Source organism: Lichenostomus cassidix, chromosome Z (assembly GCF_008360975.1).
Source record: "Lichenostomus cassidix isolate B80296 chromosome Z, HeHo_3.0, whole genome shotgun sequence".
Lineage (NCBI taxonomy): Eukaryota > Metazoa > Chordata > Aves > Passeriformes > Meliphagidae > Lichenostomus > Lichenostomus cassidix.
The window spans coordinates 7,052,802-7,079,149 of record NC_139511.1 but is presented as its reverse complement, the minus strand read 5'-3'; the positions used below and the strand labels follow the sequence as shown (position 1 = coordinate 7,079,149).

The window sequence follows — 26,348 nt, the reverse complement described above, 5'->3', positions numbered from 1 at the left end:
ACCCCCAAATACCAGTGCGTGATACCATCGATTTCAAACACGACGAGCAAAGGTCAGAAACAGACGGTAGGCATGGACGTGATGTAGAAGAAAGGTTATGACAATTTACTGCACGGGTACCCGAAAGGCATGTGTGACCACACCGAGGGCAGCAGCGCCTTGCTGTAACTGTACCCTGGAATTTATGGTGTGTGCAATGTTCTTGCCAACTAAATATAATTTGTTGGCTGTGATGTAGTCCTGGAAACTTCCCCGGCTGGGCTGACCCTTCCCAGCAACTCCTCTGCATCTGACTCAGCATTACAACCAGTACTGGGACTCTTTATGCCCTCTTCAAATCTGTGCTGCTCTTGAGTGTGCCAGAAAATACTAATCAGACTTCTTTTGTGTGTATCTTATCTTCACCTAAGAAAAATTTAAAAGTAAACATCGCATTGTGCTTTGGAGCTGTCAATGTTTGGGGGGAAGGCATCTTGCAAAGAGTTTAAATTTAATTGCTGAAATAAATTTTCTTCTTTCCAGTAACTGTCTTATTATATTAAAGCACAGATAAGAAGAGGGAGAATAATATTTCGTCCATAACCCTGGTCAAAAGGTTTGTCCTGTAATAGTAACTCTTTTATTTTTTTAAATGGAATTTAAAAAATAGAGTTAAAAGTGATCTCTGGAAGTTATGTACTCCAGTCTTCTGCTCAAAGTATGGCTAATGCTAAAGGTAGATCCTGATGCTCAGGATTTGGATCACTGGAGTCTGAAAATGTTCATGGGTGGAAATTCTTGGATGCAGCCTCCTTGGATAGCCCTTCACTGTGCTTAACTGCAGCCACACAGATTTTTTTCCTCGTGTTTGAAATTGAGATGTCCTTTGATGTCACATGTGACTGTTTCATCTTGTCCTTTGCCCTGCTTTTTTTGTACTTCTGAGGAGGGTCTAGTTCACTTTAACCTCTAAACAGCTGAAAGTAGCAATCGATGTCCCCACTTAGCCTTCACTTCTGAGATTAAATACAACAGTCCCAGATCCTTGACCCTCCTCCTATGCTATGTGTTCCAGCCCCCTCCTTTTCCTTTCTTTGTCTGTTGTATCCATCCAATATGTCTTGGGTTTTGCAGAGAATGTGGGGACTGTTGGGACTGGAGCAACATAGCATGAAGAGATGCTGATACTTTCAATCTAATAAAGATTGTTAACAGTGCCAGATAGCCTTAAGAAATGGTCCTTAACAAGATCTGTGAGACATTTAACTCTTGGTCCTCAACAAGATCTGTGAGACATTAAACTCTTGGCTGCAAGCAAAGCAAAATTCTACACTGTAATTAAAAATACGGCAATATTAAAAATGTTAGCAACTTCACTGAGATTCCCTTTTTGTCAGGTATAAAGACAGTAATCTGTAGGAATTCCCTGTCTTATAAAGATACTTCAATGTTCTGATGTGCCTAAAGGTTAAAAGTGAATCAAAGTAAGCATCACCAAAGGCTGCAGAAAGCAGTGTGACTCATTTTACCTATGGGATATGGAGAAATTACAGGACCTGCTAAATTCTAAATGAGCAGTTCTCAAACTGAAGGTTTGCAGGCTTGGATCATGGTTTGCAGGAGTGCAAGAAGCCTCATGTAAACTTAATGTGGTCTTTTGGCTTCTGTTTTCTCCCCATGCTTGCTCTCTTTGCACTTAATGAAGTCCCTCTAAAAATCTGGGGTTTTTTCATCATACCTATAACACTGAAGGACTGAAGAGGAAAGCAGGTAAGATACAAAAGTATTATAGAAAAGGGAATTTTAAAAAAAGTAAATTCTGGCTGAGTTTTCATAATAAACCACTGTCTGCTTTTTTTGTTGTTTTATTTAAAACTAAACTATAAAACATAGCATTAATAGCTCCCCCAGCTGCTCTGTGCTAGGCTAATGTTTTCAGTGCACTACAGTGTGCTGAGTAAATTCTTTATAGCAGTAAGGTGCATAACTGTTTTCTTTAAGATACTTATGTAACAGGAAGAAACAAATTAGTTTTTAGAAGAAAGAAATTGGAAAATCAAATAGAAATAAAGCTAGGGTACAGAAGTAAAAAGTAACAACAGTCTTCAAGCTCAGTATGGAGAACATGCTGTATTGAGCAGTGCTCTTTCATGTTCCCAGAAAAACCTGGAAATGAGAACAGGGAAGGAATATTGTAAACTGAAAGAGCTAGATAGGAAGGTTAAAGGAGGATTGCATGACCTGCTCAAGGAGTTTCTGCAGAAGAAGAAAACCAGAAAAATGCGGCAGAACTACCCCATGGAGGACCAAGAGGATAAGTGCCTTTACACCTTGCAAGATTTGAGTGTAGCAGTGTCCTAAACACCAGAACCAAAGCACATGCAGCAGTAGCCCATTTGCCCAGGCTACTCAGCCACTAGCTGTAGGGTTACCATCAAGTACCAGAGCTGACATCTAAAGTCACAAGCAACAGGACACACCTGGGCTGGGAGATGAATTGAACCCTTAGACCACATGCAGAATGGCAGCGCAGGCTGCCTACCCTGCCTGGTGAAGGTGGTGCTATGAAACAAACTAATAGATAACAGTATGTTCTTTTCATGGTCCTCCATTCTTCATTTTCCCTTTTTGTATCCTCATTTTTTCTCTACCTTTATTTTCCAGTTAATACAAATCAGTACCTTTACTTTTTCACTTTGACGTTTTAAGCTATTTAATCCGGTTTTAGGATCAGACTGGCCTAGTGACTATGTGTGCTCCCTTATTTCTTTAACTGTCTTCAACACTGTATGTCTTTTCACCATGAGTTGTAGTCCACTCCCATCATCCATGCAGAGTTAGAGGTCAGCTTGTGGCTTTAGCACAATTACTTCATGGACTCACAGAATGGTTTGGGTTGGAAGGCACCCCAAAGCTCATCTCATTCCAACCACTCTGCCAAGAGCAGTGACACCTTCCACTAGACCAGGTTGCTCGGGGCCAAATCCAACCATGCCTTGAACACTTCCAGGGATGGGGCATCCACAGCTTCTCTGGGCAACCTGTGCCAGGGCCTCACCACCCTCAGAGTAAAGAGCTTTTTCACAACATCTAAGCTAAACCTACTCTCTGTTTAAAACCATTCCCCTTTGTCCTGTTATTACATTCCTGTGCAAAAAGTCTTTCCCCATCTGTCTTGTAGGCTCCCTTTAGGTACTGGAAGGTGCTAGAAGCTCTCCCTGGAACCTTCCCTCCTCTGGGCTGAACAATCCCATCTCTCTCAGTGTGTCTCCCCAGCTCTCTGACCATCCTCATGATCCTCTGGACTTGCTCCATTAGATCCATGTCCTCCTGATATTGGGGACCCCAGAGCTGGGCTTCATCCAATAATCCACTCAACTTGGAGTTTGAGTGGATGATCACACCCAAGGGATGTGTGTGTTACCTGGACCAGCTGGTTAAGCCTGTTTGAGATCAGTGTTGCCTAAACAAACCCTGCTGTCTTGACCTACAGCATGGGCAGTCATGTATGTAAAACAATGCACGTTATTGCCATTAAATCAATGATTACTTGCAAAGCCTTAGATCATAAATTATTTGACCAAAGCACTGTAATGTTAGGAAAAGCCCAATACAGATTTTTCTGATCAGGCTCACCATAGTTCTCTATAAATAAATGATCACTGACTTGCCTTTTTCTGTGTGTTTCCTCTCTCCTCTGCAAGGTTCAGAAAACCTCTCCAGGTTTTATGTACCATTCTTCATCCAAATCTGCTATTGAATGCATCTTATTAATTATTATAATGTCTTGTACATCACCTCCAATGCAGCCCTTTCTGTCGTGCTTCTCTCTTAATAAAAACCCTTCCAGATGATTTTCAGATCTTTATGGTTCTCTTTCCTTTACAATCAGGGAACTGAGATGAACACAGGTTTGGGTCTAAATTTTCATTAATTTTTCCATGGTGATTTGCTAAACCTAACACTTGCTTCAAAGTACTTTAACTGTTTATGGTCCTCCACATGGGTTATATGGTATTGGTTCTACAGCATATCCACCATCCTCCTGATGGTCTGCGCCAGCTCTTCACTCACCTCTTTTACCATGTAACACAAGGAGCAAAGCAGGGTAGTAGCACTTCCACTGTCTCCTTGGATGCAAATTTGACCCAAAATACCAACTTGTATCAACTGAGGGTGCTGAGCTCATACTGCCTACAGAAGTTATTTATTTTCGGTCCACTTACCTGCTACCTTGATCCTTTGTTGGAGATTTTAGTGTAGAATCTGTTTATTGAAGAGCTGAGTGGAATCAATGCCTGTTTCTGATGACTTAGGCAAGCTGAATTCTGCAATCTCTTGATTGCAGACTCACCAGGCTCTGCCTCAGTCTTTATTCTAATTCACATCAGCTGTAAATAAATGTTTATTGAGTTCTGGATTTGACTGGTTCTTGGCATCTGAGAGGGTCCTCCTATCCAATGCAGTTCTCACTTTCATGAGCTTCTCCAAGCAAAACTTTCTCCACCCTCAGTTGTTGCTTGTCCTGTGCAATTGAGCTGCTCTTCTGAGACCCCTTTCTGAATGTGCAAATGTGTGTCCGCTTTTTTATTTTCTGCCACCTTCTCTCCTTACCCAGTGCAAAAGGACATTATTTTCCAAATGTCTTATTGTTGGCTTTCTGACTGCCAAGGCTGACTGATAAGCAGTGATTAAAAACCAGTTTGACTGCTTGGAGCTGTGGGGTGTTGTGGGTACTGGCTGAGCTTCTCAGTGTTATGCCTGGCCTTCTACTCGCCTAGTTGCCCTTGGAGCTTGATAAGAGCTATTGCCAAGTTTGCCACCAACGCATGCAAGTTCCCTGGAGGATTTATCTTTGGAGAAATATAACCTGAATGTGTCAGCTTTAATTCAGCTTGCATTGTGTGAGCTAATGGGTGAAAGGTGTGCATGTCAGTTTATCAAAGAAATTAGAAAATGCACAACAAGAGAAACCACAATGATAAACATTCATTTCTGGCTAACCTAGTCTTCCAGCAATGTCTCCAAAATGGAGTAAGCAGAAATGTTCAAATGTGTCTCTTCTCTGTCCTGTCCTGGAACACTGTCTATAAACTTTCATTATGTCCTTCAGGTATTGCATTTCTCTTATGTTAAGGAGTTGCATTATCCAAGAGAGATTTGTAACTTAGGTTACATGTGACAAATTTGCTTCTTTATTGTATCAGGTGAGGTATTTTTAAGAAACCATGAAGGGGCTAAAAGTACCGTAAGATGACGTGAAATATCAAAGTCCATTTTGTAAACCACTTTCTTTCTTCTTTATTAATTGTAGGAGTTTCTGGTATCACATCCACATGGGAGATGGGGAGAGGGCACAGGGGTGTCTGTGAATGTAGCAGACCAGGGAAAAACAGTAGCAGCGAGTAACCTGATAGCTGAACAAATTCAGATCATGAAACTTTTACAAAACCTACATCTACTCTTTCTGGTAAAAACTGAACTTTCTGGATCCCTGAGCAATGAGAATGATCCATTTGCACTAGGACCCCTCCAGATGTTTCTCTGTCAAGCCATATCGATAGTCCTGTTAGTGGACTTTCCTTCCTCTGCCAAAGTACTTCTGTAAGTCAGTGTTAAAGAGATCCACCCATCACCTCAAACATCACAGCAATAAAGGTAGTGAAGCAAAAGTCACAGTCAAATACCACTTTGTGGAGTTTGCTTACAAGAGAGGCACCAATACATGTAAATATGCTGCTCCTACTAAAACTGGGCTCCAAAGTCTTCTTACAATATTGCTCCTTCTATACGTGGTTGATTACCCTTCCCTTGTACTTCTGGAGCTATCATGGAGTCTTCTGTTCTTTGTTATAATTTTGGAAAGGACACAAAAGATACATCTCTTAGTCTGTGTCTAGCAGTCAATAAATGACTTGTAAATAAATGTACTTTTTGTGTCTTCAGAGTAATGCTGGACTGGTGTGTGTCTCTGTGTGCTGGTTTTGGTTGGGGTAGAGATAATTTTCTTTAGCTAGTACGGAACCTCGTTTTGGATTTGTGCTGCAAAGAGTGTTGATTATATTCCATAACATATAGCACCATGCTCAGGATACAAAGCTGTGGGAAGAAGGAAAGGGGGGACATTCAGAGTGATGGCATTTGTCTTTCCAAGTCACTGTTACACATGATGGAGACCCATTTTGTAGACGGCTGAACACCTGCCTGGTCATGGGAAGCAGCAAATTAATTTCCTGTTTGACTTTTTTGTGTGTGCATCTTGTGATTTCCCTATAGTTTAATAGGTAATTCTAATAACTTACTAGACCATTAAGTCTTTATCTCAACCCACGAATTTTCTCATTTTGCTGATCCTCTCTTCCATCCCGCTGAGGGCAAGGGCAGTCAGAGGGAGTTCAGGCACTTTGGGGAGGAAGGGGAGAGGAGGAACGGGAGGAGAAATGCATTACATACTCGCTGCTCATAGAAATCAGAGGCTGCAATGCCAGCATTAGCTGCTGCGGAGAGAACAGCGATACCCTCTGCCGGCAGGGAGGCTCCGCCGGGAATGCCAGCCGGAGCCGGTTTTGTTCGGCGGAATGACAGAATTGTTCGCGTTTGGAGATCACCCAGTCCAACCCCCTTGCCAAGGCAAGGTCACCTGGAACAGGTGACAGGAACACATCCAGCTGGGCTTGAATGTCTCCGGAGGGGAGACTCCACGCCCTCCCCGGGCAGCTGTTCCAGTGCTCTGCCACCCTGAACGTGAAGTTTTTCCCATATTGAGCTGGGACTTCTTGTGTTCTAGTTTATGGCCATTGCTCCTTCGTCCTGTCGGTGGGCACCACCGGAAAGAGTCTGGCACCCTCCTCGCGGCATCCGCCTTGGAGATATTTAAAAGCATTAATGAGATCACCTTTCAGTCTTTTCTTCCCCAGACAAAACGGGCCCAGCTCCCGCTACCGTTCCCCACAAGGCAGAAATGCTCCAGACCATCATCATCTTCACGGCCTCTGCTGGACCCGCTCCCGTGGCTCGGTGTCTCCGTCCCGAGGAGCCCAGCAGAGCTGGACACAGCACCGCGGCTCTGCCTCACTGGGGCCGGGAAGAGGGGCAGGATGCCCTCCCTCTGTCTCAGCGGTGCCGTGCCCGCTGCCGTGTCCCCCAGACGCTATCCCGCGCCGCTGTCCCGTCCCGCGTCCCGGCGCGCAGCGTTATCGGCGCGCTGGCGGCGGCTCCGCCCCTCTCCGCCCATTCGCCGCCCTAGATCACCTGAGCGGGCCGGTCCCGCCCTGTTCCCCGCCCCATTGGCCGCCGCTCCGCCGGCGGAGTGCGCCGATTGGCCCCGGGAGCCGCCGCTCCACCGCCCCCCTCAGCGCGGCCCCGCCCCCGCCGCTTCCTTGCGCTCCGGCCTCCGCCGCGTCGGGATGAGCCGCGCTTCCCCATGGAGACCAAACGGGCCGAGATCCCCAGCAGCGTCCTGGACGACCTATGCAGGTATGGCCGTGGGGCGGGGGCGGCCCCGGGGCTACGGTGCCGCTGCTGCCGGAGGGCGGGGAGAGCGCCTGCCCCCGCCCGGTTCCCCGCGGGGCGCGGGGCCCGGGATGCTCGGGACGCTGAGGGGTGCGGGGCCAGCCGGGCTGAGGGGTGGCTGCGGCCGGCCCGCGGCGGCCGGGAAGCGGAAGGAAGGGGCTCGCCCCGTTCCCCGTGCCCGAGGCTCCGCCCTCCCGATGGAATCCGTCCTGGAAGGGCGGGAAGGCTGCCCGCTGCACCCTCTGGACCGGGTGTGGGGCTGCTCCGGCGGCGGGCCGGGAGCCGAGTGCGCGGGGGAAGTGGAAGAACACTGTTTGTGGGGATTTCTTGCGGGGTTTGGGCCGGAAAAGGTAAAACTGCGTCGGCGGTGTTTGCGCAGGTGAAAGAAGAGCTGGGAGCGTGGGGCTGGCGTGACGTGTAGCCGAGCACTGCTGTGGTACTTGCTGCTCGGAGGTCTGGTTTCGTTTCGAAGGGTGGCAGGGAGTCTCTCTGCTGAGTTACCTCTGCTGGAAGGGAACGTACCGGCGGACGGAAAGGGAAGAGCCGCAGGGACACCCTTCGGTCTGAAGCTGCCCTTGTCGGTTCTTTTAGAGTGAAATACTTTTCTTGTTCCAGGGGATTTGCGTTTGAATTTTCGTAAGTCATAGGTTCTGTGTTCTTGAAAAGGGGGAAGTTTTGTTTTCCCCATGTGGTCTCAACCTCTGATCATCTGTGGTGCAGCCCTTCAAACTTTGTAATTTGTCTGTCATCCCCAGAATGTGATGACACAAACTGCATGTGATATTTGGCATGAAATAATCCTTCTGTCTTACTACCTCCGAGGGACTCCTCATGATGTATTAATGACAAGAGGGAAAGGTTACTGAAGAGGAAAGATACCCCACTTACTGTAATTATTATTTTCAAATGAGTGAAAATGCTTAGAAGTGAGAATGCCACAGGAATACTGCCCTGCTCAGTATTGTTTTGCATTTGTCTAATGCAGGAGTCAGAGTTTGTGATATGCATGTAAATTTTCAATTCCCTAAATCTGGCCTGTGAAGCATGTTGGTGTTTCCATTGTGTCTCCTTTGGGCTCCCTGCAGAGAGAGGAACTTGTCTTTCAGATCCCTGCTCACATATGACGTGGGGTTTAAGACTTTTTCAGGAAATCTAGAGGGGAATTGCAGTGTTTGCAATACTGATACAGCCTGTTAGTGTCACTTCCGTGGGGTGATGGAAGAGCACATGAGTATTTGAATCTAACTTTGTAATAGGGTCAGTCCCAGTGTCTCACTGAGTTTCTCTGAGGTACTGTCATCTGCTAGCTTCAGAATAGTGTTCTGTATTATAATTGTGTTAATGTTACAAATGAGTTATAAAAATATCACTAATTTCCTACATTCTTCAATCTGTATATTAGTGGGAATTTTAGTAGAAAGTACCAAGCAATTTTTCCTGCTCGGTTATTGGGTAGTGTTAAATAACAAATCACAGGTGTCCATGTAATTTTTTTGTCATACTGCCTTGTGCTTTACTGAATAAAGGAGTGGAGGTATAGAGACCCAATGTAGGTTTTGCAGCTTCTTGATACTCCCTTTGTCCTATAAACAAGTGCTGTGACCGCGTCTTTTGACTTCGGGACTGTGGTTGGTTCACCTTGGTTGCTCAGAGCTGGATGCAGCTGGCTCAGAGCCACACACTCCCCCTCTTAAAAAAAAATTTGAACAACAGCTTCCTCTACATCTCTGTTTTTCCCAGGGAAACTTCATGTCAACTTCATCCTTTCATTCTTTATTCCTCTACCTCCTCCCCTGTGAGCAGCTCAGGGGGATGGGGAATGGGGCTGTGCTGCAAGAATGAAATTCCAGCCACTGTGTGAGAGAGTAGGCAAGGTGTCAGCTGCTGGAGTGAGAGAGCGTATCTCAGTGCCAGCCACTCACGAGGGAGGGAGTCTGTTTTCAGCATCTGGGGTGGCAGTTTTGAGTGTGCTGGAAACCAGCTTCTGTGGGGGAAATTGTGTGAGTGAGGGGACTGAGGGACAGAGTACTGGCAGCTGGGTTGGTGGGGGGTACAAGTGTTTTCTGTTCCTCAGACCTGTTGTGCATGTGTACTCAGTAGCAAATTCAAACTGGACCACCTGGTGAGGCAGGGCCCTGTGTGATGAGTGTGAGGGTCTGGGATCTGGGCGGGGCTGTTGGGTGGAAAGGGAGACCTGTGCTGGTGCTTGGGGCACCTGTGAGCCTGGAGAATGTCAAGCATGTGCCTGCACCAGTGACCTTCTGCCTCTGTACTTGGCCACATTGCCTTGAAGGCCCAACCAATTATGTGATCCTGTAACAATTCATACTTTACAGGTTTTAAGTAAAGAGATAGTATTTCTGGTTTGACCAATGCTATTATGCACTTTAAGAATTTAGCTGATGGCACTTGGGAGTGGAATGTAAAAGATCTCTGTCAAGTGATTTAAGTTTTGGTGGGTTGTGTGACCTTAAATTTCTAAAAGGGAAGTTCTGCTTTTGATATAAATAAATAAAGCTGCTTCTGCTTAAGTAAAATGAGCTATCACACAGTGCTGCTTAAACTTTTATCTCAGTGACTTTGTATCTGGGTTAGAGCATAAAGTAGACTTGAAAAATAACCACATTGTCCGTGGTCTGTTTCAGACTGAGAAAATTAGTAGGATAATTTTGAATTTTAAAATCTACATAGATTATTAGTTTACTGGGGTTTTAAGTGAAAATACCTAACTATGCTTAACTTGTGTCCTGGAAGAAAAAATGCGCTGAAGTCTCTTACCAGAGTTTGCAGATGTTCTTTAATAGACTTGTAAAAATGCTTTTATTTTTGTAATACAGCCATTTATGTAGGTACCCTCCCTCTTATTGCAACAGTTAATTTACTTAGTATATTGTAATCGATGTTTCTGAAAGAACATCATAATCTGTTTTCCTTCTTGACTTTAAAAGTTGTATTTTACTTTGTGAAAACTTTTTACCATCCCTGCAGAAGATGAGGAGGGTCTGGTGGTCTGTTGGTATGTCCTAATGGATCAAGAATTGTACTGTTGCAATGTTTTTATTGTTAGCTGTATTTTAAATAAATAGATTTGGCTAATCTTACTCTTTTTCTTTCCTGGCAGCCGATTTATTTTGCACATTCCAAGTGAGGAGAGAGACAATGCAATCAGAGTGTGTTTTCAGATTGAACTTGCCCATTGGTTTTATTTGGATTTCTACATGCAAAACACACCAGGATTACCTCAGTGTGGGATAAGAGACTTTGCTAAAGCTGATATCCTTTTTTATTAGTGTGATTATTTTCTGTCTTGGTGGTAAAGTGCAAGCTGAATATTGTTTATGATATTTCATAATATGATGTCAGTTCGTGTGTTAATGATTAAAAGTTAATATTGCTATGTGGTGTTACTGAGTTCACTGCTTCCATAATTTTGTGGCACCCACAAAAGAGATGCTTGTCAGACCGCTAAAGAACTAAGGAAAACTCTCAGTTTCTGACCTTTGAGGGTTTTTCCTTATGGTCGCACTTTGCATGCCAGGTAGGTTTCAAGGATGAGCTGTTGGAGCTCTTCAAACTGAACTCCACAGTATAATTAATTTTCACATAAATAGTGACATAAATGTTGAGGTAGTTGAAGGTGGTATATGTTTCCCCATGGGCAGTGCTATGTATTTGATGGAGGTTTCTGTTGGTAAGGGTAGAGGATGCAGTTTCCCTGAATTCAAATGGTTGGCCTCTGCTTTTTTTGTTGCTTGTAACCACTGTTGGAATGTGTACTAGCTAGTCCTTGCTAGAGACAAGTTTGTGGCTTTCATGCAGCCAGAGTTCCAGTTTTAACCTTTTCCCACATGTTTGTGATGCGAGATTGGAATATTGCTTCTGACTTTGAGGATAATACTGTCTATGATTTCACTATGCAACATAGTTTTCTGTTAGTTTCATGCTATAGATTTACTTTGAAACACTATGGATTTTATTTTAACAATAAACTGTAACAATGTGGTAATGTTCTGTTGGTTGATATTATGCTTTTATTTTTATTTATTTTATGTATGTTTTTAATTATAAATTATTTTCAGACCTACAAAATTCTTCTAGTAATTGTAGGCAGTGTAAAAAAAATGCAATGTAATAGATGTTACATGTTCATTACATCTGTCCTCTAGCCCATATTTGCCACAAATATTAGTTCTGCTGCAGTATCATGTTTTCAAGTACTCCACTGTGGAGTATTCTTTATTGGCAGTATAATATATGTAATTTATAATTTTACTACTTTTATTAAGGACCTGCAGATTTTCTCTTAAAATTTTAGAGTTATGGAGGTTGTTTATGTTTTCTCTGCATGGTGAGTTTTGGTAAGTGTATTAGAATTTAGATTTTTGTAACTGTGTGCCATTAAAAAGAATTTTTGGTTTTTTTGCATAGTAAATACTGAAGATAGGATTCTGTGCCATAATCTTAGTGAGTGATTGTGGAAAAATTTATCTCTGCTTATTTCAAGCAGAAGTAACTGAATTTCTGTCTCTCGCTCACTTCAAAATGAAGAAAATGTGTTTATGAATAATAAATATTCAAAATAACTGTTAAGTGGTTACTTTTTTTTTTTTTTTTTTTTTTCCCCTCCAGAATTAGGGGTACCTTTCTTCAAACAGGCAGCCTTGTGCAATCTTTTTTCTTGGTTTTGGTGGTTGTTGGGGTTTTTTTTGTTTTGTTGCTGTTGTTGTTGTTTTTTGGGGGTTTTTTTGGTGTATTTAAATCGGTTTGTGTAGGAATTGCCAGATTACTTGATGCACTCCAACTTCAAGTGTTTGCTAATGGATTATTCATTATATTTGACTTCCCCAAGAGAATATATTTTGAAAGCACTTAAGGGAGGGAGTGTTTATACTAAATTTTGAGTGAATATCTTTTGTGTTCTGTATGTGATTTGGAACTAGCTGCTTAAGTTTATCTTCCTTAACATGCTGCTCTACTCTTCAATCACTGCCCTTTTTTACTGCCTCAAGGTGAAGATGTACAAAAGGTTTTAGATGAGTGGAAAGAATACAAAATGGGAGTGCCAACCTATGGTGCAATTATTCTTGATGAGACACTTGAAAATGTAAGTATGGAAATTGCTGTGAAGGACTGTCTAGAGGGAACAATGGCATATGCTGGCAGAAGTAATTCTTTGCTGTTTACATTTTGCTTCTAGAGAAATTTACATTCTTCTTCTAGAGAAATTTACATTCACTGTCAGATTCACAGAGATCTGACAGTTGGTTGATATTGGTGACTGTGTGCAGAAATACAATGTGTGAGATAGTAAACACGCTTCTGCTTGCTTTCCTACTCAGTTTTTTATTTTTTTATTCTGAGTTACTCGATTCCATAAAAAATTAGCTAGAAAAAGTCTTGCTAGAACACAGCAAACCTAATGGTTTCCTTCGTTCAGGCTTAAGTATCCTTTTGGAGAATGAGGGGATAGTGAAGGGAAGACATTTAATAAATTGGTTAGAACACCTGCATGTTTGACAATTGCATTCCCTTGTATTTTGTAGGTTCTTTTGGTTCAGGGCTATTTAGCAAAATCTGGTTGGGGATTTCCAAAAGGGAAAGTAAATAAAGAAGAGGCACCTCATGACTGTGCTGCTAGAGAGGTAAGTTAGATCAACTCCTTTAAGATAAAGAAGTGAAATCATGATATATGTGTTGGATGAAAAGGCATTTTACTTAGGTATCTCTTTATTGATGTCCTGTGAATAAATGGGCTGTTCGTGCAGTCATCTTCTGATGCATCTTCTGGTGGCTTTCTGAGTTTCAGAATGGTAATCAAGGTTGAGGTTATATAATTTTAAAGAGTAGCCAGTCTGTGTGTTTCAAGTTGTTTTGCTCTAATGTGCTGAATGAAGTGAGTACTATTTTTAAAGTTCTTTGCTGAACTGTGAATTTACTTTTAAGTATTACTTGTGGTGCTTGGGAAATCTTATGAAATTTATGGTTTTTGTCATATTAGTTTCAAGGGTCACCATAAATGTAAAAAAGTGGAGGAATGGGGATTTAGCCTGTGTACACTGGCCTGTGTAAAGAGACTCAGGAGTTGAGTTGGAGGTTGTAGAATTTTATGTAAAAAATGTGAAGAACTTTACTTTTCTATTTTTCAGTTATGCAGGAACAAGAATCAATGTATGTGGAAAGTAAAATCTGAAAAATAAAATAATCTGTGGTATTTATTGCTCCTGGAGACCTAGATATGTAGTGAAGCTGTATATTAAAAATGGCTGGTAAAAGAATATTACTGGTACAAACTCAGTGTTTATTCAACATAACACATCCAGAGTTTTTCAGAGAGAAAATTAAGGTGAGGGAAAGTAGTATGATGCATTGAGTGTTCTTCAATTTGACTGAATCAGTATATGAAAAATTATGGGGCTGGTTTGTTTGTTTTTTTTTTTAATAGATAAACTAGACATAGCTGCTTCAGGAAGGAATGACATGAAGTATGTCTTCCTCTTTGAGTTATGCTGGCAAAAGCATTAAAGGGGTCACAGTTATACTGGGGAAAAATCTTTTGATGGTGGTGTTAATTTGAAGAATTTATTTAGATTTCAGTAGTGAACAGCTGTGTTGCTATGGTCATTTTACCATCAAAGTTAGATTGTCGTTGTGGATAGGCTGATAAACGCTTCAAGGCTTACCTGTGGACAGAAACTGGGATGTTTGTAATACCTGAAATATGTCTTTTAACTGCTTTCACTGAAGTCAGCACCAATCTGAAACCATAAGCTGCATTTGTGTGAAATCTAATTGAAGAGGTCTTTGCTTGGCGATGCCTACACAGTTGCAGCAGTATTTCAGAAGTTGATGAGGACTAACCCCATCCATATTAATAAATTGCTCCAGGAAGATGTGATAGGGTTGTTTTAACTTGCATTACAGGTCTGCTGTCTTAGAGAAATATAAAACATGTAGATACTTTTTCTATTTCTGAGGAAACTTCTATGTTTAAAGGCTTGTTTTTTCCCAGCAGCTTCAGATATATAATGGATTTATCTGAAAAATAATCATTCCTTTGCTTGTGGTAATAGGTTGTGAAAGATAACTCTGAATCTGATAACACACACTAATTTCATCTAAATATTTCTCAGGTATTTGAAGAAACTGGGTTTGACATAAAAGATTACATCTGCAAAGAGGACTACATTGAGCTGCGAATTAATGATCAGTTAGCACGGCTGTACATCATTCCAGGAGTTCCCAAGAACACAAAATTCAACCCCAAAACTAGAAGGGAAATTCGGGTATGTGTTACCTTGTTTGCATCTATAGGAGCCTTGTAGAACTTGATTTTTAAAGCCAGAAGCATGTAAAGTAATGAACCCACTAAGCACAATGAGCACCTCAAATGCTAGTTGCCACTGGCATCTCTGCACTGTAGGGTTTTGTGCCAAATTCTTGCAGCTCACCTGCAAGTCTGATACTTCACCATCTGACATCTCCATTCATCATGAAAACACAATAGAGCACACTGCCAAAATATAATTCTGCTTTTCTCATAGGTGGTGTCTATATTGATAATTCCGTGTTATTCCTACTTACAGATGCATATGTAACTATATATTCTCAAGTTGTAATTATTATCTGGGGATATGCAAAAACCTGCATATCAGAAGGACAAACTAAGGATTGTTTTCTCCCTTTCATGGCTAATACTGTCCAGATTTAACGAATAGTGTATTTTAAGGAGGAGATTGGGAAGGGGACAGAAGATGGGAACTATTTTGGTTGTATTGTGTACCATTAGGCTTTTGAAAGGTATTGTGAAAGGGAAAGACAAAGGCTCAGGTGGAAGAAACTTGTTGGAACCTTTGTCCCTGGTATCTGTAATCTTTGAAGTTTGAATGTTTTTCCTTGTTTGGCAAGGAACAGCTGTTTCCATGCAGATGGTGTCACTGAACAGGGCATCTGCCTTTCTAAATAGGGAAAGTAGTTGACTGGACAGGACTTAATCCCTTGCATTAGAGACCTGTTTTTCAAAACATGAAATAAGATGAAATTTGAGGGTTTTAAAAAATGTACAGTGACTATCCCCCTTTGTGGAACAATGACAGTATGTGTGGGAATGTTGAACAGTTCTTGCAATGACAGAGTTTAAGCATTGTGTTCATTTGATCTAGTACAACCATTCAGGCTGGTTTTGTATTCCCTGTAGAACTATATTGAGAACTTGTTCAGTTTGTAACTTATTTCCATAATTTGCTTCTTGTCTTGACCTCGGGCTTTGGGAGTAGATTCTACAACAGAAAATCTCATGTGGGTTCTTCTACACTGTCTGTGGTCAGAATTCCTGATTTTGTTCCCCATTCTGCAAAGTACACAGTTTTAACAATTAAAACTATAATGTCTAAACTGTAACACAAATCCTATTCTTTACCCATGTTTTGTTTCTTTTATAACAAAACCTGAAACTTACTCTCTAACTAAATATTTTGAGTGATCATTGGTGGTCCAGTATTGATGGCAATTTTAAGTAAAAAGTTATTGAAAGTTATTTAAAGCCTCTACATTTGTTTATGGCAATCTGTGTGCAGTGGTTTGGTTGGTTTGTTTATGAAACTCTTATTCAGAATTTAGTTGCTGATTAATACCTTTCATATTTTAGGTGCCATATCATGCAATGAGTTTGTGCTGTACCATCTGCTACTCTAGTGGCAGTCGGAAGAGTTAATTAACCTTTTGTGAAAAACACTGTTGTGGCCTGTTAATTTAAGTCTTCCATGGTAATTTTTTAATTAAGGGAAATAATTGTGGCTGCTACACATTTGTAACATTCTACTAAGGCTACAATAGAGGGTATTTTGATTTTATTTCTTGTTTTTCTAGAATATTGAGTGGTTTTCCATCGACAAATTACCATGCCACAGAAATGACATGACCCCAAAATCCAAGCTGGGTTTGGCACCTAACAAATTTTTTATGGCAATTCCCTTCATCAGGTATGTTTGAGATGAGGCAAGTGCTAGGCCAGGGTCTTTCAGACAACTTTAAATTCTTTAGATTTGTTTTGGTAAGTAGGTCATGTTGTACTTCTCCTTGCTTACAGGCCGTTGAGGGAATGGATTTCCCGAAAGAATGGAGACTCCTCAGATAGCGACAATGGTTTTTCATCTGCAGGGAGCACACCCTCTAAGCCCAACTTGGAAAAAGCTAGGTAAGAACCAGGTCAGTTTAACACCTCTATATTCTTCCTTTTAAACACTGGTCGCACAAAGCTGCTTGTCCTTTTCTCTTTCTCCAAATATTCATATTCCAGTAATAGAGTAGATTAATTAAAAAAATGAAAGCATAGACTTATGTTATAGGATCGTAAATGAGAACTTAATGTAGTGATACACAGGTGTCAGAACTGAGATTATGTCTTCAGTCTTGTTTATGGGATTCAAAAAAAGCCAGAAGCTAAAGCAAGTAGGTAGCTTCCAGTGCTTCAAGTTCAATGTTTTGGGCGCTTCTGCCCAGGAAGAGGAGGACTCTCTAAAGCAGGACTGTAAATTACTCCAAGAAGTGGTTATCTAGATAAAACCTGTGGGGATCAGTGGGAGGACAAATGCTGCTGGCTTTAGATTCAGTTGAGAGAAAAGTGGTAGAGCAAACTTTAAAACCTGTAGTGTCTGTGAGAGGGTTCTGGTAATTTGAGTCAGGGCACCACCAATGCTGAGAACAACAGGACAGATGTTAATATGGACCTGGCCTTTTGTTTATGGAGAGTACAAATGGCAGTGATCACTATTAGAGTTTCCACACTAGGTTACTTAAGCTTGTCTTCCAGATTGTTCTCAGAAAGAAGAAAATTCTTTCATAATTGCCTTCTGCCATCAGTAGATTTGAAGTTGTGTTGTGAACTGTCTTTGTTTTCCTGTACTAGATCCAAACTTCGCTGTAGTCAACAGGTGTTTACAGATGGCTTTCCAGGAGAGCAGTGGGTGAAGCCAAAACAGTCACAGAAGCCATGTAATCATCCTGAGGTGTCTGAGGTTTTGAAAATAAAGGTAGGTTGTTTCTTAGGCCTCTGGACTATTTTAAAAAAAGTCTTTGTTCATAACAGTTTCCTGTCTAGGACGAAAATAGTGAATTTCTTCACGACAGAATGCAAAAATAAAAACATAGAGTAGGGAATTACTCTTGGGAATTCTCTTGATTTGTCTCACCACTGGAGGTGGTGGTATCAGGTAGTAATTGTGTTGTTTCATGTACAGATAGTAATTAGTACTTACCATTTTAGTATTATCTCTAGTGTATCTGCGTCAGTATCTGTATCTGCATCATGGGAACGCAGTGAACTGAATTTATTGTGTAATAATTCTGTGATAGTGCAAAAGAGAATGGGTAACAGCTGATGGCCCTGCAGCTTGAGCATATATTTGGTGAGTTTAATTGGGCTTCAGTTTGTCTACAAAAGAAACTGTTCACGTGTTTTAAAGTTACTTGGAGGGAAGTTTTAGCTAGTAAATAGGAAGTGTCAATGCAACGTTCAATTCTGCCATTTAAACTCTTCCCTCTGCTTATTTTGGACTTAACAGCAGAGTCAGAGCCTAAGGAACAATGGTAGAAAGCAAAATCAAGACACTTCCAGCCAGAAGAAGCGAACAAATGGGCTGCACAGTCAACCAGTTAAGCAAAACCATACCTTGGTAAGAAACATGCAGTGGCTGTGTCGTTAATGGATTCCAGTAATGCTCCACGACAATGTCCTGCTGAAAGAGAGTGCATATCTGTCAAAAGTGTATTTGATCAGAGTATTTGATACGTATTTGTAGAGGTTTGACATTTCTTACCTCGTATGCATATAAATGTTTAAGCAAGCATACGAAATTTCAAAGTTTGCATTTTAGAAATAAGTAATTTTAGCTGTTGAAAATTTGTCAGTTGTTTCAGTACACAGTCCTGCAGCTCTCCAGGTTCCTGTCATGTAAAAGCCTTATGTAGTGTGTAGTAATAATTCAGTGTACTGCACGTCTTACTCATGTATGATGTCTTACTGTAAGCATGGGGTTTTGTTATGCAACACTTAGTGGTAATGCAAATGCTTATTATTTCCCTTCTCTCCAGCAAAAACATTGAGACGCAGACTTGGCTGGGATGCCAGAATCTCATACAATTTTTTAATCATATAGTAGAGCTGTTTACAGCAGTTTGTAAATTCTAATGTGATACTCTTTGCTTGTTACTTTCCCTTGCAGTAACTAATTGTGTTTGTCCAGTTCTTCTTGATGGGAGGACACTCACTGAGCTGCGCTCCCTTTTATAGTCAAATGTGCTTTTGATTCCCTTCAGTATACTCAGTATTCTCTTCAGTATACTCAGTTGGCTCTTGTGCAACAGCAAGCTCCCAGTTCTCCATGCAACTCAGCTGGCTTGCCCAGGTTTTGGTTTTTCTTGTTTACAGGCTGTAAATTAGATTCTTTCTATCCTGGCTTGTGGCTGTTGCCGTCTTTCTGTTATTCACGTGAACATACAGAAACCCTAAACTTGTCCTGTAAAATCCTCACTGTAGCAAGAAATGATTAGCTATGTTTGTGTCTGAGTGTAGAATGAAAAGTCAAGGAATTGACTGCCCAGAAATTTGGATGGATAGGAAAAGACAATCATTATTAATGCTAATCTGTAGGATTTTCATGGAAACAAGTGAAACTGTTTCCACAGTTACTTTGGAGGTTCTTCACAGACTTTTCCAAATATTTCTCTATTTCTGTTTCAGTTGCGTTTTTGTGATTGTCCGTCTTTTGAAGTTTAAATATTTTTTGTCCCACTGATAATTTTCTGCTGCATTTTGAAGGCCAGGAAACTTAATTTTGCAGAGAGTGCAAAGGGCCATATTTTTTCTGTATTTATGTACTTAACAGTAGCAATACGTGGGGCTAAAACAACTCTTTCCTGGAGATCTAAGTTTGTGTCTCTAAAGCATGTTAACTTAACTGGCAGTAGCATGTTTGCAAATACATTCCCCTTGCTTTTTTTGGGACAAGCTGATTGAAGAGTGGGATTTATGCATGCACCGTTTTGATTCCACACCATCATATGCAAGAGCCTTCCATCTTCAGTTAGAAAGTACTCAGAATCTTCCCCTACAAATCTGCATTTTAAAAATGTTTTGTTGACTGTTAAAAGATTGCATGCTTCTGATAGACTTGTGGACTTGAAGCACATTTGCTCCATAAAGTAACATGACAGAATTCATGCTGAGTTATAGGTAAAATAATTCACACTTGAGATGTGTCAAAGCAAATATAACCAGCATGCCTTTTATATATAAGATGCTTAAACTATACCCCTGATAAATACAATGCAATTTCTTTATCATAAAATGTGTCATGTGTGGTCATTCTCTTCTCCAGAAATGTGAAAAAAGGCTTAATCCAAGAAGACTTCAAGATAACTTTGAAACAGGCAAGTGCAGTCAGAATTTTCATCCACTGTCCTGTGCTACAGGCTGAAGGCACCCGAATAATGATGGTTGAGGGCTTTCCCTCATGCCAGCCTGCCAAATCTTATAAAGCCATGTTTTTCCAAGGTAGTCTGAGGTTTTTTTCGTTTTTATATGAAAAATATACTGTTTCCTGTTGGTTTTGCAATTCTCCTTAATTATAAAGACTGATACACCAGGTGGCTGAATAAAAAAGTAACTAAAAGCTTGTTTAGGAAAATAGCATCTGAGTCAACACAGTGGTGGTAATTGAGTGTTGGTTCAAGGTTTTCTGTCCTGCTAGTAATAAGCTGCTGCATCAGCGTGCACACAGTTCTTTACTTACTGCTCAGAAAATAGTGCCTTTTTTTCCTCCTTTTTAAGAAATGGATTGTGAAACAGTGTTATATGTGTAAAGCTTGCTATTGAAAGGTTATTTCCAGATTGCAGTGGCTTTTAAGATTCTTTCTAGACTCTAGACAACTTGTAAATATGGCTGTTTTGAGTTACCTTCTTCTGTCTATGACCAAATATACAGGTTTTGTTATAAATATTAATTGAATATACATTTGAGGTATGGCTTTGTGTTGTTATTGATACTTTATTTGGCAACTGCCTATTTAAAATTTGTTTCATACTTTTTTCTCTTTAAGCAGAAGCAGCATATGAGATGTGTTGCTCCAGTGAAGACCCACTGCCAGAACATGTAGAGGGACATTCTATGGCATGCAATGGCCATTACAAATTTGCTTTTTCATCAAGAGCTTTCTTGAGTTTCAAGTTTGACCATGATGCCATAATGAAAAGTTTTGACCTCTGACAGCAAACTTAAGAATCAGACTTGCCTGTTGCAATTGAGGGGGTTTCTTATCCAGCCTTACTCTTTCTCAGGAGTTTTTTATTTTGTTGGTTTGTTTGTTTTTAAATGCAATGCAGGGACTGACTGCTGGTTCGGAAGGGTTTGTTCTCTTTGCAGTATGGGAGTGGCATAGTCAAGTGTTGCACTTTAAATGCAGTCTAGCCTTTGTCCACAAAAGTACCTTTCCAATGTTCAGTTCACTTGTTCCTAGCTGTGCATTAGAGGGCATTCTTTTTACTTGTGATTTATTTTTGTGGTTTTTAAAATTTTTTTATTTTAACTTGCTGTGTGTTTTGTAGAATGTCATTGACTTTTTTTTTAACTGTTGGGAGTATACCAGCTTGCTAATCTTTTAAGTGTTCTGATGTAAATTATTGGACTTGTTAGTCATTATTTTGTAGTACATTGCAATATTACACAGTGGCAATGAAACTAATTCTCAGAGGACACCTCTGTCCTAGTGATTTTGAAACCAAGTTGCACATTTCAAACCTAGCCTCAGCCCATCATCCTTTCTCTGTACTGATTGTTTGCCCCAAATACCTTCCCTCCTTTACACTGATAGTTTTTGTTGGCTGGCAATCACTAGTACTTGAGTTAAATCTATAGCATGTTGACTTTTTGTACCTACTCTTCCTTGGTCTTCGATAATGACACTCAAACTGGGTAGAACTTGGCCGTTCAAAGTGTCTAACTTGTGCACTGCCCACAGCTGCATAAGGAGAAGTTACAAAGCAGCTGCTTGCAAAAAAAGAAAAGCTTAAACTTGTCTGTGAGAGGTTACTTGTGTAAAATTTATACTGAATGTAAATAAGCCTCTGTAGATCTCACTGAGGAGGAAGGCAGGTGCATGGATAATAGAGGCATTGTGTGACACTGAACAGCTTAATCAGGCTTCCAATAACTATTCCAAGGGTGTTCAGTATTGTATTCTGTGCTGTTGTCCTCAGATCTCTTGTGTAGTGTGTCTAATCTGTATATATCCAGTAGTATTGAATTGCACTTGCAGTTAGCATTTAAATGATTTAGCCTCAGTCATTTTCAGCTACAGTGCTTTCTTAGGAAAAACATGAAAGGTGGGGTGGGGGTGCTGTCGAGGAACAAAAAACCTGTAGGAGTTGAGGTGATGAGCTGTTACATCACCTTTAAGTTAGTGGGTTTTGAGCATGTGCTTTGCAGTGGAGAGAAATGCACTGAAATAATTTGTCACAGCAGCTTGTGATAGCAAGCATGTCCCAGATTTAAAAATGGACTTTTCTCTAGAATAGAGGTAATCGATAACTTCACAGGTTGAATGAACTACACCCTTGTAGTGTATGTACATGCACTGAGTTTTTATGCAACTCATATGTCATCCAAAACCAAAATCCTGGTCTTCCTTCAACCACCCTACTTCATCTACCCTACCTGATCTGTTACCTAGTCTTTTCCTCAGAAATAGCTTTAGAACTTTCTCCTGATTTATTCACCTGCCTGGCACCAGGTGATTTGGAACTCATGCTGTAATAATTTTGGCCATGGGAGTGCTCAACTTCTATATCAGTCAACAGGAGAAATGGACTACAGCATTTCCTCCTTCTGGAGGACAGGGGTTCTGAGGGCCTTGTTTTTCAAGACCAAATTGTGAAATAGCTCAATCTAGCTTTGACTCACTTTTATTTATTTTTTTTTTCTTAAATGTATCCAAAGGCCATACAATGACAAAGAAGAGTAATTGAAAAGGTAGGATAGTGCTGGAGGAGGTTATGTTATTCAGCTTCAGGTGAAAACTAATCTTTAGTTACTTCTTTAGTGCTTTTTTAGTTGATTTCCCAGCAAAAGTGCCTTTACTCATGGTGAGGCAGAAGTTTGTATCATATCCTGAGGCTGCTACTGCCTGTGGAGTTAACAGGACTCTCCTAAGGCATAATTAAATAACAGGCTGTGGAAATCTTTTTATAAGTAAGTTGACTTTTCAGATAAATTAGTTATAGATCATTTAGTGCTCTGTGAAATAATGGGGATGTTGACGAAACAGTGAACTTGGAGCATCCGTCATCTGTTTGGGAAGTCCTGTCCCAGGCAAGAGGAAGTCTTCAGAGCAATGGAAGCATGTTCTGTGAACAGGAGATGCTGGCTGCGCTCTGTTTACTGTGTCATTTTTTTATTCCTAGTGAAAGGTTGGTTCAGTATAAGAGACATTGGTTGCTTCATTAAGCAATCCAAAGTGAAGCTTATACATATGTCATGATTTTAGAAAACCTAGCCTTAATGTGAGTTGCAAATAAATGTGATAAATATGCAATAACTTACTTCTTTGTATAAGGGTACCGTTTGCTGTAGTAGCATTGCTTTCTGCTTCCTTAGTAAGGTTTCTTCTAAATCTATGTAAGTGTGGTGGCATGTGATCCACTTGGTGGGCTCCATCATGCCCTGCACAGTGAATATTTTGTTTACTATTGTTTATGTTCTTATTTCACCATCCTTTTATAATTGTATTTCTAAGTTTAGAAGTACTGTTTACATTATCTTCCATGAAACAGTGAAGAAATAGCAAGTGAGATACAGGCTTTAGTTCTGTGAGTTTTTACTTTACGGGAGCTAGACACAGGGAAACAGGAACTGTTTGCATGTCAGACTCAAGAGCTGGTGTCGAGATACTTGAAAAACAAAAACACTGTCAATTCGAGAATGCTGCCATATTAGGGGTTATTCAGATTCTGATTGGTCAAGTCAGTGTTCTTGGAATCAAAGAACTTGTGGAGTAAACAAACATTTAGGAAGAAAAACCTACAGGTGTGTGGTGCTAGGAATCTAGTCCTAGAGTGCAGTTTGTAGTACTGCATCAACTCCCTGCTTTAGCATGAGGTTTTTAGCATCTCTCCTTCTCAAAATGCTCTGTACTTTGACCTGGGACTGAAGAGTGGCCTGCCTAGCTGAGTGACTGGAGCACTACTGACTGCAGCTCCTTGATGTAAATCAATCATCCAGGTTTGGAAAGTTTGTGCCAGTTTGAAGTCTGGCAACGGTGGTTCTGAGAAGGAAAGGGGGAAATAGCTTTATTTGTTGCACAATCAAAGTACTATTTTTTAACACAATGTAAATTCTTTAGACCAAACATGCATAAATAGTTTCTGGTGAAATTTTGGGCCTAATCACTGTTCCAGGCTTCTGTGCTCTGCTCCAACCTTCCTGAACTAATTTGGTGATTTGAGAACAATACTTAGTGTTTTTCCTTCACCTACCTGTGGCTGTTATAGATGTAACATTTCCTTTTAAAAACAAGGCAAGCTTCACGTCTGGCTACTTCTAATGTACTTGCTCTCAGATTGTAATTTCACATAAGAACACAGTTCTTCCAACCTTTACTTAATGTAGTGATTTGCTTTTGCACTCATGCCATTATGGTGTGAAGAGCAAAGAGGCTACATTAAGAATCCAAACCTGAGAGTCCTGTGGTGCAAGATAGCCCTGCTGCCCCAGGGGTAACTGGCTGCCCAGTTGTGGCGTCAGTGGGCTACTTAATCCTCAGGTACCTGGGGTTTTATTGCAAATTCTGAGCAACAGGTTTCTCTTCCAGAGGTAAAGCCAGGTGCCTTCATGTTTTAAGTTAGGATATTATATCCTAAATGTGTTAGGAAGCTCATAGTTATTGAGAATTAATAGGGTAGTCTCTCTTGTTGATTTAATTTCTGTAAATAAACCGATGTTAAGTCTTGCACTGTAAATGTTAAATAATCTGGTGCTTATACATGACTTCATAATTTCAAATGGTTTTTGTTATTACAGTATTTTAGCTTTTGAAACAACCAAAATTATTTAAGATGTGGTAAATTTATACAAACTAACTGAAGGTGCTTTTACAGTAAATTAGACTTAGAAACTCTTCCGTAATAGGTTTTTGTTCTTATGCATTTATAGCAATAGTGTAGTTCAAGAATGAAAGTAGGCTAAATGCTAGTATTTGCACTGTTCTTAATCCCATACATAAGCACTGATAGATGCAGTAGGATTTGTGCTGTGTGTGCATTTCACTTTTTCATGTAGGTTGTGGACTTAAAAGGAAGTCAACATAAACAGTAATTACATTGGCCATGTTCAAGATTGGACCAGAGGCAGTATTCCGGATTGGCAGCAGTACAATAAAACAAAATGCTTGGGGTTTAACTTGTCTTTCCATTGAAAATGTTAGGTTCAGTGAGACTTAACTTTTTGTACAGATTTAGCTTTACAGAAACCCTTATCTTTAAACAGTTCTCAGCCCTGGATGCTTCTGGGAAGTCAAAAGTGTCTTCAAGTCGTCCTTCAATTCTTCCAGGAAAAAAACGCTTCCTTTTAAGTAATTACTAACATTTCACAGAGTACAGAATGTTTAAATTTGATAAGGTCTCTACGGATTTTACTGAAAACAAAGTATTTTGTCATTTTTAAGCATTTATATTGTTGATCAGAACTAGCTTTTTGTTTCCAGTATGGGTTACAATTCAGTGCCTTTAAGGAAATGATTACAGCTCATGGAGCATTAATCATTCTAAAATAAGGCATTAGTAGCTTTTTAAGAAAACACATCCTGCAAACACAGTTCTCTCTGACACATTTCCAACTGTGAGAAGTTTGCAAATTTTTTTAAGCATGTTTGATCAAAATTACTAAACTGTGGGGATGAAATTTGTATCTCACTGGTTGGGTACATAATTTTGTTATGCAGAACAAGTATGGAAAACTGCATGGTTAAGAGCTCTCAGCAAATACTTCTCATGCCAGTACTTGCAACAGAACTTTACTGTATGTGCATGGCATTGCACTATGTGGAAGTTGTACTTCATCCCTGAGGAGCAGCTTAGCTGGGTTTGCAAGGCACTTTTACCATTAAAAAGCAAAACAGATCCCTCTAGAAGGCGGTGTGGGGTTGTTAATTCAGGCAGAATGCGCAACTGGTGTTTGTGTTCCAGGACCCAGACTTGGGTATTGCTTCCAAATGATGACACTTTTCAAGGCAGCACTGCATGCCTCGCAGAAAACAGGGAGCCAGTGCTTGCTGGTTTGGCTTATGCATGAAGGATTGCATCTTCCTCCTGTTTGTTCAGAGCTCAAGAACTCTATCTGGTTTCCTCTGTGTGTAAGTGGCACATCAGTGCTAATTCAGTAGGACATTTGTACAGCTAAAGGGTTGAAATCATTACAGATTTTATTCAATTCCCATTATGTTCTTTTGAAGAAAGTTTGCATTAGTCAGCCCTTCAATTGTATTCAATAAAATCTGTAACTACCTGTAACATCCGCTGAACTGGCGCTTGTGATTTTGTTTATTAATTGATTCAGAAACTGAAGCACGCCATTTAAGAGACTATGACTAAGTTGACATTTTCTTCTATATTGTTATTTTTTCCTCTGTAAAATTAAATTACTTTATAAATAAACTTATTGAAGTACTGAAGTATGAATATAAAGATTGCTGGTCATTGAGAAATATGAAGCCTGTGCTGCTGTGGTACAGGTTATTCTTTCACAGTAGAATGTTTAAGTGTTACCTTACGCCAGTCAGCAGCAGTGATTATATCTAGTGCCAGGAAAGGA

At 40.4% G+C, this 26,348-nt stretch overlaps 1 protein-coding gene and 1 long non-coding RNA gene across 4 annotated transcripts; one reads left to right on the top strand and one right to left on the bottom strand.

Annotated features, from left to right (window-relative positions):
• Positions 1-5,151: 5,151 nt before the first annotated feature.
• LOC146424338 (uncharacterized) lies at positions 5,152-7,231 on the bottom strand. The gene is made up of 2 exons (XR_014847020.1): positions 6,952-7,231; positions 5,152-6,841 (listed from the first exon to the last, which is right to left on the bottom strand). It is a non-coding gene; the product is annotated as an uncharacterized LOC146424338 (long non-coding RNA).
• An 83-nt stretch (positions 7,232-7,314) lies between these two features.
• Positions 7,315-26,208, top strand: DCP2 (decapping mRNA 2). 3 transcript variants are annotated; one of them, XR_014846813.1, is made up of 11 exons: positions 7,315-7,455; positions 10,613-10,764; positions 12,468-12,595; positions 13,035-13,133; positions 14,622-14,774; positions 16,357-16,469; positions 16,577-16,684; positions 17,396-17,519; positions 18,051-18,161; positions 19,866-20,041; positions 20,590-20,709. XR_014846813.1 is itself a non-coding variant. In XM_085042561.1 (11 exons), the coding sequence occupies exons 1-11, from the start codon at positions 7,403-7,405 to the stop codon at positions 20,751-20,753; spliced, it is 1,254 nt and encodes a 417-aa protein (XP_084898687.1). In that variant the 5' UTR covers positions 7,315-7,402; the 3' UTR covers positions 20,754-26,208. The 3 variants fall into 3 exon arrangements, 2 of the variants coding, with proteins under 2 accessions (XP_084898687.1, XP_084898686.1); XM_085042561.1 differs by having other exon boundaries at positions 18,054-18,161; positions 19,866-19,917; positions 20,590-26,208; XM_085042560.1 differs by having other exon boundaries at positions 19,866-19,917; positions 20,590-26,208.
• Positions 26,209-26,348: the final 140 nt, after the last annotated feature.